Source organism: Struthio camelus, chromosome 3 (assembly GCF_040807025.1).
Source record: "Struthio camelus isolate bStrCam1 chromosome 3, bStrCam1.hap1, whole genome shotgun sequence".
In the NCBI taxonomy this organism is placed as follows: domain Eukaryota; kingdom Metazoa; phylum Chordata; class Aves; order Struthioniformes; family Struthionidae; genus Struthio; species Struthio camelus.
The window spans coordinates 80,770,318-80,792,609 of NC_090944.1; the positions used below are offsets into that span (position 1 = coordinate 80,770,318).

Genomic DNA, 22,292 nt, shown 5'->3' on the forward strand with positions numbered 1-22,292 from the left:
TTTTACTCTCATCTTTCGATCACATTTAACACTGTAGCGGAGCCATTCTTATTAATATTTGCACTGAAGTCTTCATTTTTACACTGCTCCTTACTGAACGTTCTTGTAGTGATGAACGTGAGCTCCCTATTTTGTGTCTGTAACAGCTAAGTGGACTAGACTTCTGGGTGACCATGGCCAAGCCACTTTACCACGTTGTATTACTGTTCACCATCAGTAAAATTAAACGGAATCATCTCTCGAAGTTACTGTAAGGAGATGATCTTTACTATTTTGAACAAATACCATCAATACTGTCTTTATAGAAGCAAAAGAGTACACGCTACAAGGTATATTATGTTGCACAATGCACTGATATCATCACTAGTTTAGGTTCCATAAAATGCACTGCATTAGTCCAACAATTCACATAAACCTCAGTTTATGTACCCTACTTTTCTGTATGCGTAGGTGGAGACTTGCACTGCTTTTGGTGTTCAAGCAAGCCGTATCAAAAATAGCTCAGCTATCTCTGCTTGACAGTTATGCAATGCAGGCGTATGCTTTCAAGGCAAAAACAGTCTGTCTAAGGTTTGTTTTGGTTTTTTGTAACTTGCTGTGTTAGGAGCTGGAACAAGAGCTAGAAGAGCAGAAGAATCTGCTTCGATCAGTAGCAAGCCGTGGAGAAGAAATCCTTACACAGCAAGGTGCTCCAGAAGGCCTATGTCTAAGGTGTGCTTTGATCTTCTGTGAAGTAAATATAAATTTCTAAAACTATATGCTCTGTCACCCCTGCGTTTACATCCCTCTTTCACATGCAAGCCTCTAATCTTTGTTTCTTCTTTTTTATGCAGCACCTAATGACCTCCTGGAGTCATGGTTCTTAGCTAGGGGGTAACGCAGACGGTGGTTTGTACCAATAGATCATCTTCAGTCCTTAGAAATTCTTTTTATTCTTATCATCAAACCACACTAAAATTACAAATTAGTAGAATGCATTAGACAAGCAGTGGATCAGTCACTGTGGCTTTATGGTCCAGCACTGGTATGTGAATCATAGCTGATCACTATCTAAAATATTGTAGTCTGCCATTGCAATCAGATCTTCCCAGCTGAGATGCTCATTGCATAACTGTATTTTTCCTGCAATTATTGAATATTTTTATTTTTGGAGCCTCAAGAGTTTTGAATTTCATCTCTGGTCTAGAATTTCTTGCACTCTTGCCCATATGGGGGAAGGAGATGGCTTAAAAAGCCTTGTATCTGGCTGGGAGAGAGTTGAGCCTTAGAGAATGCAGAAGAAAATAGCTGCGTACTGCCTATGCAGGCTGTGAGGGAGTTGCCTGGGTGAGGTCTGGGGATCAGGGAGCAGGGTTAATAATACCATCTTGAGAGCTTCTGTTATAAATACTTTCTTGATGTATCTAGTAGTAGTGAGCGCGTCTGTGCCTATGATGTTACATTATAGAAACAAAAAATCAAACCGAAAATGCTAGAATAGACTTAATTCACTGTTTACCAAAAGTCTACTTTGGTCATATGCTTGACCTACATTAAAATATCAGAGTATGTCTGGGAGGGCAGGGGAGAAGTTAGATGAAATATTTTTTTGTATCATGCTTTGAAGTAAAACTTGTTTAAAGTTTGTGTTTCAGTGTAGTAAAATTTTTATCTGTTTGGGGTTCTAAGTTATCCTGGGTACTTACAACTCTAAACAGTTACTTACAAAGTACATTTTGTCTCATCAGCCAAGTCATTTCTTCCTCTTACAAGCTAGCTCTTGTCTTACTACCTGAAGGAACAAGTAAAAGCTTTAAGAACGAGCATTTAGTTTAAATGTTAGAATTTCCTAACTGAAAGAGGAAAGAAATGTCTTACACTGTTATAACTTTTATATTTATTAAACCTTTATGCATTTATTCATTACAGTGAGAAGCCTGATACACTCTCTGAGGAGTTAGGCTTGGAAGGTGAGAAGCCATCAGCTGAAGAACAGATGAAGATGAAATGGGAAAGCCTGAATCAGGAATTCAATACCAAGCAGAGACTGCTCCAGAAAGCTTTGGAGCAAGAACAGCTGGTAACTATTTTTAATTTCTCTGTGCATTTTCTTTGTGAAACCAGTTGTCACAACACAAGGTACAGTAGGTTTATAGCAAATGCATTAACCTAATGTGGTTAATGCAGAGATTAAGGACTAAATTATTTTTGTGACATCTTTATAAACTAGTAAGTACTGGCACTACTATTGCTCTTGTTCAAAGTCTTGATTTGAACACTTCCGTTTATGTGAATAAGCTACAAAGGAAAAAAGGATTTGGACAAAACTTTTGATTGCATCTACTCCAGGATAATTCTGTAACAAATTGTGCCTCTGAAATTGACGAGTACTCTGGTGAAAATCTAGAGTAAATCTGGCATTCTGAGTCTAAGCTTATTCATTAAATTCTTGGTCTTAAGTACTTGAGTGTGTGGCAAAGAACTGAGTGATCTCAGCCACAGAATTTTTACTGAAAGAAACAGAGATTGCTCAAGTAAATCGGGGACAGTCCAAGATATATTTTCAAATGCATCCTCTATTTTATTTTTCTAGACCCAAACCCACTATGCTTTCCAAAATACTAGCTTGAAAGCATCTTCCAAAGATCTAAATATCTTATGTTCATTCAAGAGTAATTAATTATTTTGATAAAATAAGCCATTGCTAATTCTTGCCACAGGTATTTATTCTGCACTTGTGGTCAACCTCCTGTCGATCGATCTTTTATACAAGATGAACGCTGAACAGTTGTGGGAGGGCCATGAGCATTGTTTGCCAGGATCCTCAGTAGGCTGTAAAATCTGTATGGCTTAATGTTGTGTCCTTTTTTTGGTAAAAACACTCTTAACTTCTTTCTCAATAGCTTTATAACAGACCAAGCAGATTGATGTCTGGAGTACCTTTGTATAAAGAAGAAGGACAGGATCAGGATAAATCATTAGTTTCACCAGTATTGGTTGAATTGAATCAGGCCTTTGAAGATGTGTCGTCTGAGGTAACATTTCATTTGTCTTTACACTTATCTTCCGGCAAAACATTTACAATGTCCATTTCCAGTGAAAATTCCCCTAGGCTCCCTCCTGGAAATCTAGTCTTTTCCTTAATATTAGATGTTAGAGAGAGTATCTTGTACTTCTACTCTGAAACTCTTCTGCTTCTTTTTGCCCAGGCTGGACGTGCAGAGAAGGAGAGCCTGCATCTAGAGCAGAAGTTGTATGATGGTGTCTCAGCCACCTCTTTGTGGCTAGATGGTGTGGAAGAACACATGTTTGTTGCCACAGGTCTGCTGCCAGAGGAAACAGAAACATATCTCTACAAGCAAGAAGTAAGGAATCTATGAATAGGGTATTCTTTAAACTGCCAGTAAGGCTGCATTTTACATAGTACTTTAGCAAGAAAATTTTCGAATCCTGTGTAAGCGACATGTCACTGTCATAATCTCTACGTAATTGCTGCATCCTGCCATTGGTAGAGGTAACGTTATTGCATGCATAGAGACTATTTCAGAAAGCAGTGTCTGACGCAAATTTTGCCTAATCAGAAGAGAATTAAGCATAGTATTTGGAAGACTCTTCTGCTTAACTTCTTTGCCTAGTATTAGCAGACATCACCCTGTTAAAATTGGAATGATGTGAAGAACAGGGAGGAAAATTCTGGGGTACTGAAACAGTACAAATTCATTGACATGAAATGTTGTTGAGAGAGAGGTAAAAGCTTTTTCAAGCAGCAGTTGGCATAAGGCAGCTGCAGGCATTTATGTTTCCCAACACCCTTATTCAGAGTGAAAGATCATTAACATGGGTTAATTTTGTTTCAGCATTTATTTTCCTCAGAGCAACTGTTTTTTAGCGTTGTCAGAAATACTGTCTTACATACATACCTAATACATACATACATAATTTTGTCTAATGGGTGTAGATTAACAATATAAAAAGTCAATACCTCATTACAAAACGGCATTTGTTATGACAATGTTTGCTTGCTTTCTAGAAAGTCTAACTGTAACTTTGTTTTGCTTTCCACAAAATCAGTCTCTTGCCAAAGAAATCAAAGAGATAACAGAAGAAATGGATAAGAACAAGAATTTATTTACTCAGACATTTCCGGAGAATGGTGATAATAGGGATGTTATAGAAGACACATTGGATTGCCTCCTGAGAAGACTGACCTTACTGGAGTCAGTAGTAAACCAGAGATGCCATCAGATGAAGGAAAGGCTCCACCAAATAGTTACTTTCAAGGTATGATGCCCATCTGAAGGAATTACCAAGGGTACATGTCAAACGGGATATGAAGGATGTGACTCTGAGAGCGATGAGAATTTTTGATACCAAATCGAAAGGACAGATGTTTAGACAGTCCTTACTGATATTAAAACTCCACCTTAGGCTAACCAAAACTTGGTACCTAAATCATTATCCAAAATCTAAACTCACTGTTAGAAGCCTTGTGCAACTCTTACAGTTGTTATAGAGAGAATCATCAATTCCATACCTTCTCACCCTATTAGCATTGCAATAAACAGAACTTCTTGACTGCTTTTCTCAAAGGAGAACAAACGACTTTATAGAGATTGTAAAGTGAAGATCTAAAGTTGTTGAAGAATTAATAATTAATAAAATTGTTAAAGCATTAAATAAAAGTTGTTAAAGCATTAATGAATAATGCAGCAAATTATTTTCTTTAGCTGTCATACATTAGAAAACACAGTCCCACCTTTCTGGCCACTTTTAAGACACCTCATTATTCTGTCAGATGCATCTCAAGCCATCTGTATTGAACCAAGGGAAGAAAAGAGAGAGTGATTGAGAAATGTTCACACTTAGGAATCTTTTGAAATTTGATTTGAAATAATATTCAGAAATATTTTCAGATCTTAGATGATCTCTACCTTGTGTCCTTTTCTTATTTTATAAAGCCTCCAGTTAGAGTGTGGTTTTGCTTTAATGAAAAAACATGGCTTCCAGCAAAAAACTGCAAACTAGATTCCTGGTATCTTTAGGTTAGCATCATAATTTCAACAGGCTGTTACTGTAGGATTTCTTTCCAAACTCCAATGCTTTACCTCTGCAGTCGATAGGAAGGAATATGTGACAGGTATTGTCAAGAAAAGGCCTTTCGTTATTGAAGAAAAGAGACAAGTTTGTTAGAAATCTGTGCTAATGCATAGGATTATTACACCAGAGATATTTAGTATTATATACTTGCAAAAAAAATCAATAGCTCACCCTTTTATTATGTTGAAAGAAAAGAAAAATTTACTGATCATTTTCTGTTTTACCAATATTAAGAGCTTGGTTGGGATGAATATGTGAAAAATAAAAATTAATTGATAGTGGCTCTGTAAAATTACTACATAATAAAGTGTGTGTCCAGTCTGAAAAGCTACCTCAAAATGTGTAGTTAGCCTTGTAATGTGCAGAAGCCTTGTTTACTTCTTTATTACGTTGTCTCAAGTTTATAAAGAACAAAACCTTTTTCTTATAAAGTTAAACCTAACTTGTTTACCAGTGTATGTATGACTGAATACGCTGTACCATTATAAGTTATTTTTGTAAATGAAACTAATCTTTGCTATCTAATCAGAAAGTAAAAGCAGAAGTGCATTCACAGATTGTATTTTGAATAGGAGTTGCTTTAGCTTTTTGTTCGTATGTATCCAGTTACGGACTTTCAGCAACATTTCATGTTTTGCATTGGATAATTATGATGCTTTCAGTTTTGAATAGGCTTTATGCCTTACTGCTGACCAGTCCCATTTTTATTACATAGCAATAGCACTTTAATGCTGTGATTGACTATAATTTTTTGTTGTTATCTCCTATAGAGTGATCTGAAGCTCCTGTTTACATCGCTAGGTGATAGCAAATATTTAGTTCTACAGAAACTGGCAGAGGCAGTTGAGAGACCAGAAACGGAACAAATTCAGGTATTAACAGACGTCTATTATTTGACAACAAAATTGAGGGAAAGATTATATTCAAGGTGTAAATAGATATTAGAGGACAGCTGGAATAATGTATGTATTCCCATAAGGTCTGTGAAAATAAATGACTACTTCCAAGAATGTACTATCCCTGTCTGTAAATTAAAAGAAACATGATGTCTGTCTTTATCTCCTCACCTGACCTGGTTATACACAAAGTGGGCACTATTTGAAAGAAAGGTAACTTCAGTTCACCAGAGGTCTATAGTCAGTTTAAAATTCTTTGGCTGCTGTTGACTTTATTAAAAAGCAAAGGCACTTTCTACTGCACTGGGCTATAGTAAAATCTAGACTCTTACTCGTTTTGAGGAAAATTGTTTTACCTTTATTAAGAAGTGCCTGATGAACAACTAACTTTAAAATTAATTGAAGAGACAAAAGATATCCTATTTTCTTGTTTATCTTATTGCCAAAGTGACAGAAGTGAATGAAGGGCTACTTTTAACAAATGTTTCTCATTACACAAAAGCTACTGTTGTCTGGTGCCAGCAGCTGAGTGTGAGGAAGAGACTTATCCTTCAGCTAAAGAGAAACACTGGACTTCATGTATTCAATAATCGAATTTTGAGGAAATATTAAGTCTTGTGCATGCGTATGCTAGGTGGCACTCTGTGTTTTCTTTCTTGTTTTCCATTATGCAAAAGATTGTTAAAAATTTAGCTCCTATATGATTAATATAAATATCAAATATGGAAACAACAGGGTAATAAAAGCATCTGATCTAATTTGTTTCTAAGCATCTACCTTGGCTGATAAAACATGAGAGTTTCAAAGCATTGCTGCATGTTGAAGACATGAACGGGAAAGTATAGTTAAAGGTCCTTGACCAGCCGGGTAGCTTAGGTGCATGGAGTATATACAAGTTTAGTGACTGTATTATGCATAGCCGGTATGACCAGAAGTTAGGAGAACTACTCATGTATATAGCTGAAGCATTTAGATATGTAGTTTCTAAGAATGGGCCTTTAATTTTGGGAGTCTACCATGAGCTTTTAACTTTGTTATAGTTTGCATGCATGGACTCAGCAGAGACTCCTAGGTTGAGAGGCCTCGTTTCTTACAGCTACCATGGAAAAAATTTGACTTTTTTTTTTTTTTGAAAAAAGTGATAACCTGCATACACTTGCAAATTGTTTCTCCTTGACAGTAACTTTGGCCTCATTCTGGTCCTCTAAAAAAACAAGAGAAAAGCTGTTTTGCTGTCATGTTTTTTGCTGTCATAGTTGTTTGCCTGGTGCTCAGACATGGCAGTAACGTGTGCTAATACAAAGAATGCTATTAAAGATGATAAAACAACTAATAGTTCTTTTGTGCCTGTGCTATAATAGCACAGAACTTCATAGCAAAGTTTTGTATAAACTAATATATGATACTAAAACAGCTTGTGACAAATATGCCACATGATCTTTAGAAACATGCAGGGACCCTCAACTTGGAATTAATATTTTTTCTGTGTTTCTTTAAAGTTATTCACTAAGGATGAAATTCATTATAGAAAAGGGGAGACTGATGAAAACTTCAGGCATTAAAGAAAAGAAAATTAATATAATGTGTAGCACCTGTAGTACTGTTATGAAACCTTCAAAGCTAAATGATATAATTTGCTAATATAGGTCATACTGCAGGCAGAAGAAGGTTTGAAGGAACTAGATGCTGGCATCAATGAATTAAAGAAGCGTGCAGACAAACTACAAATTGACCAACCTTCTGTGCAAGAGCTATCTAAGCTCCAGGTATGGCTCATACATTCCATCCTAGACCTGCCTAGTGATATCAGAGTTATTAGTATGTATGTGCTTTATGTGCTTTGTCTTTTCATCCTTACAGCCTCCTGCTTTTTATCACTGTTTGATTACCTGCAGATTTCCCCCTCCCCGTGGCTTTAGTTTTTAGAGAAGCTTTTCCTCTGTATTTTAGACCAAAAAAAAAAAAAAAAGCAGATGTGTCAGGTGTGAAATAAGGATAATTGTTGCTGCTTTTTGCCTCCAAGGATATGTATGATGAGCTGATGATGATCATTGGATCCAGACGGAGTGACTTGAACCAGAATCTGGCTCTTAAGGGGCAATATGAGCAGGCTTTGCAGGACCTGGCTGACCTGGTAGAAACAGGCCAAGAAAAGATGTCTGGGGACCAGAAAATGATCGTTGCTTCTAAGGAAGAGGTCCAATTGCTACTTGACAAACATAAGGTAAGAACACATGACGTACTTCAGGACCGGTCATGACTATAAGCTTGCACACAGTAAATTTCTAACTTTTCATTCCTGAAGGCTCAGGAGCTTTTCCTGAATGGTGGGTCCATGCTAACACAAGATATGCTAGAAATTGCTGTAGTTTAAACTGCAGTAAATGAACTGTTCTGACAGAATGGCTTTAAAATACTCTATTGCAGGTGAACTCCAGGTAGGATCATATTTGCTTCCTCATTTTAATAGCAAGTCTCCTATTTTTGTCTAGCATGCCACAGAACAATTTGATCCATGGCTCTCCTTTTTTTCCAATGGCAATTTAAGTTTACTAATAGCAACCACAATATATAATAAGACTTTGCCACATCTTAGTAGTAGTAAGAATTTCTTGGTAGTGCATGTCTGATTTAAGCCATTTTTGTTCATGGAGTGCAAGTTAGGATTGAATTTTCTTGTAAAGGACACCTTGGTTTTCTTCAGTGGTGGATTTTGTGAAATGTTTGTGGAAGGAAAAGTCTATCGAACTCTATGTCTGCAGATACTTGATTGTACTGCTGTCATCTTAAAATGTTTTAGTGGTAATAAGCTGAGTAACTATTCCGCTTCTTTTCTTTTGTCTCCCCTTTTCCACCCCAAAAAACTTCTCAGGAGTATTTTCAGGGGCTGGAGTCTCACATGATTCTGACAGAAACACTCTTTAGAAAGATGAGGAGCTTTGCCTTCTTGAGGGAAACTCAGTCGCATTCAGAACTAATGACAAAAGCTTCAGTTGTATTAAAGCAGGCCCATAAACGAGGTGTGGAGCTGGAATACATTCTAGAGGTGAGAATTTCTGTGTTCTTTTCTGTACTGCCATTGTGATGAACCAGCAGGATATCCTGTATTTCCTGTGCCTGGTCAGAACTGATGGATATTGGTCCCCTTTGTCATATCCAATACGGACTGATGGACTGCATGTAATCTTTGCTACTTATATGTCGGAAACTTCACGTGGTACAAATTGTGTTTGTGTAAACCTAAAAGTGCTTTAACTGTGAAGGAGGACACGATAACTTTATCCAGTCTTAGGCCAATTCTGTATTTTAACCAAAAGCTGACACAGGGTTTCGTCTTGTTATCAGTTCATAGGGCATTTGTACCATTATTTCTGTATAGTCACAATAATGCAGCTGCAGGATCTGAGGCAGAGAAAACAAGTAATACATTTATAATTCATTGAAGAATAAAAAATCTAGATGCCAAAACCAATATTCACCATATTCATGGATAAATTGTGCTTGCAGACCTGGACGTGCCTGGATGAGGATTATCAGGAACTTACCAGACAGCTGGAGTCTGTTGAAGGTAGCATTCCCACTGTTGGTTTGGTGGAAGAGACTGAGGACAGGCTTACAGACCGGATTACACTTTTTCAGGTCCGTGCTTTCCTATCGTTTGTTATAGAAGAGTTGGTTGGAAGGGTTGGAGGTCACCTAGTCCAGTATCAGCCATGGCTTTGTAAACGTGCAAAGACAGAGATCCCACAGCAGCACTGGGGATCTGTTCCAGTACTGCACCACTACTACTGATTTCTTTAATGTCCTATCCAAACCTCCCAAGCTCCAACTTGTGGCCACTGTTCTTTTTCTATTGTCTGGCACTACTGAGAAAAGTAGTACCTCCATCATCTTTGCGATTCTCTTTCAAGTAGTTGTAGGCACCTGTTAGACTAGCCCTTAGCCTCCTCTTTGCCAGACCAAAACAAACGCATCTCCTTCAGCCTCTTTTTAAAAGGGCACGCGCTCTAGGTCCCTACCTATCTTTGATAGCTCTCCAGTGGACTCTAACCAGTTCTTTGAAAACCCTCTTGAAACTGTGTGGGAGGTGGGGGGTGGGCAAATTGGATGCACTACATGTGGCCTTATCAGCACCAAATAAAGGGGGATAACAACTTCATTCTGCTTTTCACACTCCTCCTAATGTAGCCCAGTGCTGTGGTTTGCCTTGCTTGAAATGGCTTGGTTACAGTAGATGCCAGGTTAAATACATCAGTCCTTTCCAGCAGGGATGCTACTCAGCCATTCCCTCCCCACCCGTACTGTGGCACTGGGTTATTCTGCCCAAGTTGCAGAAATTTGCACTTCTCCATGTTGAATGTCCTGAGTTTCTGTTGGCTTAGATCTCAAGTTTATCCAATTGCCCTTGAACTAAGAATCTGCCATTTTTATGTGTCAGCTACTACCCCTACATTAGTGTCTTCCACAAATTTACTGAGGATGCTCTCTGTGTCATCATCCAGGCCATTAATGAAGATGTTAAGCAGTCTAGGCTCCGATATCACAAGCTCCTGGAGTGCTCTGCTGATTACTATCTGTCAGCTGGACATCAAGTCTTTGATCACTACTCTTTGAGACTGGCAGTGCAGCCAGTTTTCAACCCACGTAACAGACCCTTTATCTAGTACATACTCCCTCAGCTTCCAGATGAGGATGCTCTTGGGAGAAAGTGCCACAGGCCATACTAAAGTCAAAGTCTCATCCACAGAGTCAGTAATTTTGTCATAGAAAGCAGTTAGGCTAGCAAATCCTTGTAGCCTGTTTCTGATTACCTTCTTGTCCTTTGTGCTTGGATATGGATTCCAAGAGGATGTGTTCCATGATCTCTCCAGGGAACAAGGTGAGGCTGAATAGCCTAAAGTTCCCTGAGTTTTCATCTTCCTTCTCTACTACAACAAGAACTGATAGTTTAAATATAGGTTTTCTAACATGTCCTCTTTTTTTTTTTGAATTCTCATTCTTAGAATGAGAATTCTAGTCTAGTGTATTGTGTTTGCTTTGTAATACAACAGATACTTCGGGAGGCTATTTCAGATAAATGTCTGCCAAATTTCTCTTGCCAATGTAATATTCAGTCTCCCGTTTGTTTCCCATTCTTTTCCACGCTGAATTAGTTTTATATATTGTGTCTTTACCAGATAGCTTTCTGCTTTTGCGTGGGTGTGAGGAGAACTTAAGCAACCTATTATGTGTGGCTTTTATTTTGATTTGTTTAATACTAGACATTGTTTGTGTTCATTCTGACTCTAAATTAGTTGTTTTCCATTTCTCTTTCTTTTGTCAGTTTCATAAAATTAGGTTATTCAAGTCCGGATTATCAAACTCTGCTACTCTGCCATGGCATAACTGTTAGCACTTTTTTTTCCCTCCACTGAGGCCACTTTTAGATTAAAAATCTGTCCTAAGTAATTTATGGCCGCCTTGGAATTTTTTATTACTCTCTAGGAGTTACATATTTATGTTTGTATATATGTTTTATATATAAAAAATCCTGTTACTAGAGCTCGATTTATATGAAAGAGAAAATATGCAAAGTGGAAGAAGCTTTATGTACTTGCCGTAGTATTGGTAGCTTCTTGTACCTTATCTTCAGAATGATGTCAGCCTAACTGAAAAAAGGGAGTGCATGTACATTTCATGCCTGAGCTTAGTCAGACATATAAATAATTCTGAAAACTTTTACTACTCGTGTGAAGATAGCAGAATTTGGCCCACATGTACAAATTCAGAGTTGCAGAGCTGACTAACTTTCTGTCCCCTGTCATTACAGCGTCTGAAATCTAACCTGACTGAATACCAGCCCAAATTATACCAGGTGCTAGATGATGGGAAGAGGCTCCTTTTTTCTGTTAGCTGCTCAGAGCTGGAAAGTCAACTGAACCAACTAGGGGAGCACTGGTTAAATAACACCAACAAGGTGACCAAGGAGCTTCACAGGCTGGAAACAATACTGAAACACTGGACAAGGTAGTGCTAATATAATGAGCACAATAAGCTTCTTTGCCCATACTGTTGAAATTGGGGTCATTCTGATCCCAAATCTATTCGATTCCACAGATTAAAAGAAAGAAAATACTGTGAAATGCATGTGATTGTTTCACTTGTCAAACACACCACTCTACTTCTGTTCCATGCAAGTGCCATTCCAACCTCCTGTTTTGCAATAAAATGTGCACCGGTTCATAAGTGGTGGGAGGAAGTTAGCTGATTCCTAATTTAAATGACCAAGTCAGAAGTCTAGTGTCTGTTCAGGGTGATGGGAGAGGGTGTGTGCTTTGGCTAGACAGCCACTGTTGTTTCTCGCAGCTCTGTGTTGCAGCATACGTGGAAGGGAGCGTTTAGCTGTCTTTAGCAATGTTCGTATGCTACTTTTGAAATAGCATTCTCTAAGCGATATACAAGCTCTGTGTATTTTTCACGTGTGTTGCTAATATGAATGTCCCTGGCTGGTTGGCTCACTTGCCTTTCCAAGTGAGATATATAAAGGGATTGTGTATAAAGTTTGATGTGGAAGCCCTCAACATCTCATTCTGACATGTGATTAGTTGTTTTGGATATAGAATGATAGGAAGATCGTTTCTAAAAAGCATTACATTTCTGAGATGCCTTGTACTAAACTTTTGGAAGATTGAGCCTTCTAATAGAGAGCGAAAGGGAGTGAGAGGGGACAACTTACCCAAGTAGTTTTGGTAACTCAGTGTTATTCCTAGTTACCAGTTCTTCATTGGATTTTCTTTGTCCTAAGAGGCAAATAGAAGGTCTTGTTAAGAATTGTGGTCGTAATGAATAAAATAAAAGCTATCTGATATATAATTTTTATAATTTTTATATATTATATATAGTTTTATATATATTTTTAAATATTTTTGATAGAGTAAATAATTTTTTTTTCATATGGCATATGATATTTTCCTCTCACACGTGGAGGAGAGACTGCTGTCCTCCACGGAGAGCATGGAGGCAGCAGGAGGCAAAGACTGTTTTAGCTTTCTATAAACATCTTTACAGGTATCAGAATGAATCAATTGAACTGATGCATTGGTTACAATCTGCAATGGAGCGGCTTGAATTCTGGAGCCAGCAGTCAGTGACGGTTCCTCAGGAACTGGAAACAGTCCGAGACCACCTGAATTCCTTCCTGGTAAGACAGTTTGTTGGCCTAGGACACGTTTTCTCTCCAGCTACAAATAAGTAGTTGAGCAATTGAATGATTATACTTTACCTCAACACTGAAGCAGTGACTATAGAAAAAAAAAATTCTATAGGTGGGCTTCAAAAAGCTGATGTGTTTGCACATTCAGCACCATGTTGCTGTCTATAATAATTGTAAAGCTTGATGTTTCTAAAAACAGAAAATGGTTTTATGACTGAAAATAACTTTTGTTTTCACTCGGTCTGAAGTGTAGCTGGTAACGCTAATAGTAAGTGCTAATTTTTTTTGAAGGGGAGGGAGATATTCCTAGCTCTTTGAGGTGCACCTTAAACAGGTAACAAAAAAACTAAACAAGTAATTTCTTATTTCTGTGAAAATTATGTTGCTTACAGGAGTTTTCAAAAGAAGTGGATGCTAAATCGTCACAGAAATCTTCTGTCCTGAGTACTGGGAACCAGCTGCTTAGGCTGAAGAAGGTAGATACAGCAACATTGCGTGCAGGATTGTCCCACATTGACAGTCAGTGGACAGAGCTGCTCACAAAAATCCCAGCGGTGCAAGAGAAATTGCATCAGGTAAGGAAAAGACCTAGTGCAGTGATGGTCTTTTGTTATTCCAGAAAGTTCAAATGTGCTGATTATGTATTCCACCTGCAGCTGCGTGGAAAAGTTGCTTTCTAAAGATTTACAGTATGCATTGTTCTCCTCAGAGTGTCATCACACACCACTACGTAACTTGGTGTAGCTGGTAATTTCCTTAAGAGATTTTTGCTCCCTTCTGCTCTTTCCCTGAGTGGGACAAGATAGAAACACTATTATTGCATTTTAGTGCGAGAAAGCTTACACTGTTACGTGCAAATCCTTTCTTTCCACATTGTCTAGAGCCAATTGGTGCTAATTTCACAAACTTTCGCAGTTACACTTGTTAAACGTTACCTAACAAACGGATGAGAATTTCGTTCAACATGTTTATTACCACGCTGGTGTGCTTTTTTGGAAAAATGGAGTTTACATCCTGCAAGTCAGGCAGAGCTTGTTTCCTTAGGAAGTTTGGTTATGTTCAAATTGAATAGGCTGGGTTCTAATCTGTGGAAGACAAAACAAATCTAAAAAACACAGTGCAAGGTTCCTGCTGGTATATGTAGGAGCACAAGGGTTTTGGTTATGCGGTTTTGTTTTTTTAATGGCTGTGACACTGGCACTAAAGAATTATATTAGTGTAAAGATTGGTTTAGCCTTCGATTGCTAAAAGATTATCAGTCTAAGCAGTTGCTTTAGTTTCTAATTTGGAATGCTCTAAAAGGTAGTAATATTGTCCAGATTTAGGGGGAGAGAAGAGGAGAGGCAAACTTCAACTGTGCCTGCTATGTTAGTTAGAAATAATGTTGTTCAGCAGTTCTCTGAACCCTCTTGTAATGCAGAATGCATACTGCTTCCTAAAGATGCTGTCATAGAACACATTTTATTTTTGAATAACTAAATTTAAGCAAAAACTTGTGCACAAAAAGCTGGAAGTGAATATCTTAAGAAAAAAATAACAGGTACTTTTCAAAATCTATGTAGAAATCACCACCCCAAGAAGAGTGGTAGAGGACTATTTTCCCTGGGCCTATTTGTTAGCCATTTACAAGGACAAGAAGAGTATAGCATAGAGTTGATCCTCTGTGTAAGCCCGGTAAAGAATTATGGAATGAGAATGCAGAGTTTTTTAGAAGTCAGAAATGGAATCTTTAGATTTATCCAGTTTCTGTGTACAATGACAATTGGAAATAAGAAGCATTCAGTATAGTATTTTCTTACTAAGATGCATATAGTTATTCAATGCATCTCCTATAATATGCTTGCCTTTTTTACTTCTTTATTTTGTAAAATTCCAGAAAAGCAGACAGTGATCTGTTAGGGATGCAGAATAACATGATAATAAGGTCAAGTAAAGAATGATGTGCTATGGTAATGCAAAGCAAGGCATTCTTACTCGTTCTCTTCACAATGTACATTTAAAGTCTTTTATTTCTACAGCTGCAGATGGACAAAATTCCTTCACGCCATGCTATCACTGAAGTTATGAGCTGGATTTCTCTGATGGAAAATGTTATTCAGCAGGATGAAGAGAATATAAAAAATGTAGTAGGACAAAAAGTTATTCAGGATTATGTCCAGAAGTACAAGGTATATAGTAGAAATGTTACTGATTTTCTTTTCTGATCTCCCATTAAATATATATAAACACGTATATACATATATTATATATATGTAAAGTATAACTGACTTAAACAGAAAAAAATTACTTACATGATGGAGTGGTTAAAATTGTATACTGGTTAGAATGGGGTAATACAGCGGAAGAGAAGCCATTTACTGCTATTTACTTACGACAGGAATATGTTTTTAATATGCTTGCCTTAATTTCCAGATAAATCCAAAGCAATAGGCATGTGATTAAACCTTATTAGGACTGCCTTTCATCCAAAACCACAAAGCACTTGTTCTGTGAATTCTATGTATAATATCACCTTATCTTCGAAATGTGGTCTATTTTTGAATGCAAGGTGGCCAGTGGTTTACAGATCAAGGCAATTTTGATCTGTGTCTGAACCAAAAACTGAAAATGCCGTATCTTCAGGTAAATATTAAGAAGAAGAGAGAAAATAAAATTTCAATTCAGTAACCGAGTTGCTAATACTCTTGTAATGAGTAATACTCTTGGTATTGGGTTGGTAATACTCTTGTAACACTGACTCTTCTTCTCAATGTCAGAATCATTTTTACTCCCTAGAAGACTATTCTTTAGGATAATTCTAGATACTAGTACGTGTTAAATAGAAGGCAGATATTTTACGTTCAGCTCTCACTAGTCCCCTGAAAACGTACTTTACTTCCTGACTTTTATTCTTGTCTATATCCAACAATATTTTTTCTATATTACCTCTTGATGTAGTAAGAAAATTGAAGACTAAAATGAGTAAAGTAATCAGTGTCCAGTTTTTCTTGAATCTGATCCTTGGGATTGGTGTCAGTAAGTTTACTGATTTTCTTTCCTTGGGAGAAAACATACGGTTCCTTTATTTCAAAGGTGATGTACTGCTGCTTTTGTTCTCAATATTAATAAAAGACCAACAATACTTTTAATTGCTGTTCAAATGCTAGAAATACTTTTAGCTAAATTGCGTGGAGTTGTAATTTGTTAATGTCTTTCTCCTGTGTTCTGCAGGAAGATGAGAAATGATAATATATTATTTTCTTTCATTTCCTTCTTTTCTCTTAGGGTTTTAAGATAGATTTAAATTGCAAACAACTCACAGTAGACTTTGTGAACCAATCAGTGCTACAGATTAGCAGCCAGGATGTTGAAAGTAAACGTAGCGACAAAACTGATTTTGCCGAGCAGCTCGGAGCAATGAACCGACGTTGGCAGATTCTGCAAGGCCTGATAACAGAAAAGGTAAAGAAAAAGCTAGCTGTTCTGTAGAGAACTTTCAAAATAAATAGATATATGCCATAAAAATGTTTGGAAGTCTCTGAAGATCGTCTAGTCCAACTTCCTACTCTAAAAAAGCTAACTTTAAAGTTAAATCAGATTGCACGGGGACTTTCTCAGCTGAGTTTTGAAAACCTCCAGGGATGGCAATTCCACAGCCTCTGTGGAATTCCCGTGCTTAACCACCCTTGCAGAGAACAGGTTTTTCCCTTATGTCCCGTAAGAATTTCCCTTGTGGTAACTTGTGGCTGTTGTCTCTTCTCCTTTCACTGCACACCTCCAAGAAGAGTGGTTCTCTTTTCTCTGTTACTCCCCGTAAGTAGTAGAGGACTGCAACGAGATCCCTCCTTACCCTTCTCTTATCCAGACTGAGCAGAGGTGGCCTCTCCTTTTATGTCGTGTTCCAGTCCCCTAACCACTCCAGTGGCTCTTCAGCAGTTTGTCAGTCTCTCTCTCGCACTGGAGGGCTCAAAATTGGGCACAGTGCTCCAGACACACAAGTGTCAAGCAGAAGGGAATAATCACTTCTCTTGACCTGGTGGCAGCACTCTCGATAATCTAGCCCAGTGTGCAGTTAGCCTTCGTCGCCACATGGACACACTGCTGACTTACCGTGTTCAAGTTACTGGCCACCAGAGCACCTAGGTGCTATCACCAGAGCACTCGGCAAAGCTGCTTTTCTATCCAGCCTGCTGCCAGCCTCTGTTGTTGCATGAGGTTACTTTGTCTCAGTCACAGGACCTGCTGAATTTCATGGGGTTCACGTCAGCCCATTCCTCCATCTTGTTGAATCTGTCTGAATGGCAGCCCTACTCGCCAACATATGAGCCACTCCTGCCAACTCAGTGCTGTTTTTGAATCTGCTGAGAACACAGTCCGTCCTGTCATCCAGGTTGTTGACGAAGACATTAAACAATATCAGCCCCAGGATGCCCCTGAGGACTGCATCTCGTAACTGATCACAAGATGGACCTTGAACTGTTGACCACTAACCTTTAAGCCTAACAGCTCCAGTCAGTGTTCTACCCTCCTCGTAGTCCTCCCATAGAGTCCATATCTCCTCAAATTGGCTACAAGGACACTGTGTGAAAAGTCTTGCTAAAGCCAAGGTAAACAACAGCTACTGCTTTCCCCTTGTCCAGTCAGTCATATCGTCATAGCTGGCAATCGGGTAGGCCAGGCACAATTTGCCCTTGGTAAGCCCGTGATTGTCGCTCCTTCTTGTTCTTCATGTGCCTGGAAATGGTTTCTGACAGGATTTGCTGTATAGTCTTCCTAAGTCGGAGGTGAGGCAGATCAGCCTGTAGTTCCCATGATCTTCTCTCTGCCTTTTTTGAAGAAGGACCTAACACTTGCCTCTTCCCAGGCTTCAGCAACCTCCTCCGATCACCATGACCTTTTAAAGGTGATAGAGAGCACTGCCTTGCAGTCATTTTGGCATCCTCAGATGCATCCTCTCTGGTTCTGTGGGCTTCTATATGTTTAGTTTATTTAAGTAGTCCCTAGTTCGTTCCTCTTCCACCATGGGTAGCGTCTCTGGCAGCCAAACTTTGCTACTAGACATGAAGACCAGGAAGTCATGAGAGGAGACCTCATCAGTAACACTGGAGGAAAGAAGGCACTATGTACTTCAAGCTTTTCCTTGGTTTCCTGTTGGTTATGATATATTTGGAAAGGGTAACAAAAAGGGCTTCTGTCTCTCACTAGTTTTAACTCCAGCCAAGATTTTGGTTTCCTAATATGACAACACTCCTTTGTAGTCCACTTCCATACACGCTTCCTTTTGCGTTAGAGCTGAGTTAAGAGTTCTCAGTTCAGCCCAAGCTGGGTTCCTGCTATGCCAGCCTGTTTTCTTGCAGCTTGGGAGGAGTCATTTTTGTGATTCGAGGAAGATGTCCTTGGAGATCATCCGGCTTCCTGGATTCTTTTGCTCACCAGGACAGCCTCCCGTGGTATCATGCTTACCTGAATAAGCCAAAGTCTACTCTCCTAAGCCCCCAGGGTCTTTAGCCTGCTATTTTCTTTTACTTCCTTCGCTCAGAATCTTAAACACAAACATCTCGTTGTCGTTGTGGCCAAGGCTGCTTGACCATCGCATCCTCAACCAGTTCTAATTAGGATTACGACGAATTAAAATGAGAAAGCATTCCCTACAGTGGAGTTACCTTAAGTAATGTGAATGCCTTTTATGACAACTCTGCCATTTTCAAATTCTGCTTTATTCTTGAATTCTTTCAAGCACTTTCAAAGAACAGAAATGCTATCTGGTTCTCCACTGAATAGCACCTGCAGCAATCGAAAAATCAAGATAATTTTAAAGTAGTCAGTCGACAAAGAAAGAGGTAATATGAATCTTCATCTGCTTTGTCACATTCATAAGCAAGGAACATAAAATCTATGTTTACATCTTAAATCAGTGAAGTCATTAATGTCTAAATAAGCTATCTGAATAGAATTATTCTTGGATGGAGCAGTGTTTTTTATTATGTACTCTTTTACAAATAGCTAATACATTCCAGTTTGAAAGCATATACTGTTTTTAAATTTTGAAAGCAGTGGATTTTACCTGAGAAGGCACTGGTCAGTTTTTGTCTTCACTGATTTATTTAATTGGCCCAAAATTAGAGAGAATTGTATGAGGAAGCATATACTCATATTTTTTTACAGATCCAGCTACTGGAAAGTCTGCAGGAATCCTGGACAGAATATGAAAATAATGTGCAGTGCCTAAAAACCTGGTTTGAAACCCAAGAGAGGAAACTGAAAAAGCAACAGAGAATTGGAGACCAGGCTTCAGTACAGAATGCTTTGAAAGACTGTCAGGTAATGTCCCCTTATAAATAACAATATTCTGTATGTGCTCTTTCCAGCAGTTAGAAACAAGTTTTAAAGCCATGTGATATCTAGGTTCAATTAAGTGAATGATATAATGTCCCCTTACTTCAGTGAGGAAGAGATTTCATTCCTAAAATGCAAGGAATAAAGGCACTCAGAAGCATCCAAACCCATTATTCTTTACGCATCCAGTATTAAAGTGTGGATGCTTCCAGGCATGCCAGGCATGCTGAGCTATAAAGGTGGTCAGAAGGATGTGCCCTCATTTCTGCTTGGCCAGTTTTATGGAACTTGGTATCATGAACATCATGCTTGATTATTCAGAAACTTGATGGAGGGGAGATTGTCTCATGACTACTTTTTCTCTCCTCCTCCCCTCCTTTTTTTTTTCCATTCTTTTTCCCCCGATATTCTCCTTTCCTCAGGACTACTCAAAGAAAGATACTAGAATGAAGGGAGGTTTTAAGGTCCTTTTTAAAAAGTGTAAGGAATCAAATTTATGCAAATATTCAACAGTTCAGAGTAGCAAGTAGAGCCGAAGTCTCTTTTCCTTCCAAAAGAAAAAAGGACTACCATGATTGGGATGGGCAAAAAAAGGCAAAAAGCTCAGCTGCATATTAGACACTCTTGATCGTAACCACCTCAGTTTTTCATGTAAAATTCATACAAGAGCTACACAGCAGTGAATAGGGAATCACAGGTGATTCTGAACATCTTACTAGGAGAGGCACATAGTAAAGTATTCAGAAGCTTTCTTCTGGAGATGTGAGACTGTGGCTCAAGCTTATAGATATATAGGGAAAATTTACTTGTTCTGAATTTCTAAACAGGGCCTCTACATGGTATCCAGCTTCAGATGATTTTTGTTAACAAGTTTTTTTCCCTACCAGACACCACATAATAAATTTAATGCGAGAGCAAATGTTTAATTGAACTCTGTCAGAACAACTGCATGCCTACAATCTTGATACATACTTCTTTATGTGCTCATCCCCTTAAAAAGGAGTAGGGAAGCTTATCTTGGTGTGGCTGCCTTTCTCCCATGCATTTAATCAAGAGGAGGAATATGATATGTCTTCACAAAAAGAAGTGCTGGAAATCTATTCCAGTGAAATGTGTAAGAGAATTAAATCTATATTCACCAGTATTGCTAACCCATCTTTGATTCTGTGAAGGCAAAGAACTGGTAAGGCCAGACATCAGAAATCATTTTTTTTCCAAGTTCTTAACTCAGATTTTTAAACTGGATGCCTAGTTTCAGATCAAGTGTGTATATGATTTCAGCACAGTAAACCCATATGACTGAACCAAGTGTAGTTTAGCATAGCCTGACTGGAGGCCTCCTAAATGGGAGGCTCTCTTTGGCAGGAGTTCAAAGCTGAATCTGATTTATCACCTTCATGGTTCCCTTTGGTCAGAGAAGTTAGCAAATATGCTTGGGGAGTCAGTTATGAATGGCAAAGCTTTGATCAGTAGAGAAACAAATTGTTTAAGAAGTAACTGTATCAGACGCTCCCAGGTATCCAGTTCAACTAGTACAAAAGCTGCAGCTTAATTATTAACCAATGTTAGTAGCTGCCTAGTGTCAAATTAATAGGCAACCATGTTTTTCCATCACAGATCACAAACTGTGATGTCTCTTGAATCCGTTTATTGGATTAAAATAATTTTTTAAAACTCTTTCCACAGAGAGCCAGAAATATTTGCTGTTCTTGAAGTTTGAAGCTTTTGTCCATTTTACCTTTTCAGTTTTGAAACAACGTTGTACAAACTTAAATATATATTTTTACTGTTAAAATCCACTGGTTGAAAAGTCAGATTTACTCTCTGCAACTAAAAAGTGTTTATTTTGGTGTCAGATGGTAGAGAAAGATGTATTATTCCAAAATGGTAATGTGGAACAAAGTCATGGCTAGAAGTTAGAAGAAATATGAAACAATACAGAAGAAAAAGTTAAGAATAAACAGTATAGCAAAAATACTGTTGCACATATGACTTACTATGTATGCAGACAAAAATGTGTTGTATGTGTGCAGACGTAAATAGCAAGAGTTGCAGGGCAGAAATGGGCTCCAAATACTCTCCCTGGTATGTAAAATGTAAAGTCTGTTATGGTGATGGTTCATTTATTGATTGATTGATCAAATGATTGATTCTTAGGGAGATTAATTTACTGAAAGACATGGGTTTTCAGTTTGTCCAGAGTTTTGTTGGTTTGTTTTCTTTCCCTGATGATTCAGCTCTGTCCATAAGGTATGGCTTGGAGAATGTAGACACAGTTGAAAATGTAACCCTAGATCCCAAGATATACCCAACATTCCTAGCTCCTCACAGCCCACTGTCCGTATCATGGTGACTACTTAATCTTGGAGGGTGTATCTCCAGACAGGTAAACACAAATTTGTGCTGGCCTAAGTACAAGGTGTACTTCAGCTTTGCTGAGACTCAGCATTTGCACTAGCTGAGGCTGCAGAGCTTCCATATGAGTCATTGCATGACTTTCCTGCACCTCCCTGCAGCGTGCCATGAAACCGTGCTTATAGGTCCACGGCTTGCAGTGGGGTCAAGGGAGCGTGCCATATGAATAGCAGTTTCGCATCAAGTCCTGTCATCCTCTGTCCTTCAGTTTGTAACTTCATTGTTGTGCTGTTGAGGCGTGAGGAGGAGCACAGGCTTAGTAAAACTAGCAAATGTTACATACCAGAGCTGCTGGGTTTCACTTGTTGATAAAACGTGATAAAAACAGAACTTTGGATCAGCATTTCCATGACAAATCTAGGGTCATCTTCAGTCAAAGACACAGTAGGCACCTGCCT

At 38.4% G+C, this 22,292-nt stretch overlaps 1 protein-coding gene across 8 annotated transcripts in view; it reads left to right on the forward strand.

Annotated features, from left to right (window-relative positions):
* Window positions 1-22,292, forward strand: part of SYNE1 (spectrin repeat containing nuclear envelope protein 1) — a 324,712-nt gene that overhangs the window by 241,867 nt on the left and 60,553 nt on the right. For all 8 annotated transcript variants that reach the window (XM_068938684.1, XM_068938685.1, XM_068938687.1 and 5 more), the window contains 16 exons: window positions 605-711; window positions 1,909-2,059; window positions 2,883-3,014; window positions 3,189-3,344; window positions 4,051-4,260; window positions 5,847-5,948; window positions 7,619-7,738; window positions 7,996-8,196; window positions 8,845-9,018; window positions 9,480-9,611; window positions 11,782-11,978; window positions 13,020-13,152; window positions 13,557-13,739; window positions 15,183-15,332; window positions 16,429-16,605; window positions 19,309-19,464. In XM_068938684.1, coding sequence (XP_068794785.1) covers window positions 605-711; window positions 1,909-2,059; window positions 2,883-3,014; window positions 3,189-3,344; window positions 4,051-4,260; window positions 5,847-5,948; window positions 7,619-7,738; window positions 7,996-8,196; window positions 8,845-9,018; window positions 9,480-9,611; window positions 11,782-11,978; window positions 13,020-13,152; window positions 13,557-13,739; window positions 15,183-15,332; window positions 16,429-16,605; window positions 19,309-19,464 — 2,481 coding nt within the window. The remainder of the gene's footprint in view (window positions 1-604; window positions 712-1,908; window positions 2,060-2,882; window positions 3,015-3,188; window positions 3,345-4,050; window positions 4,261-5,846; window positions 5,949-7,618; window positions 7,739-7,995; window positions 8,197-8,844; window positions 9,019-9,479; window positions 9,612-11,781; window positions 11,979-13,019; window positions 13,153-13,556; window positions 13,740-15,182; window positions 15,333-16,428; window positions 16,606-19,308; window positions 19,465-22,292) is intronic.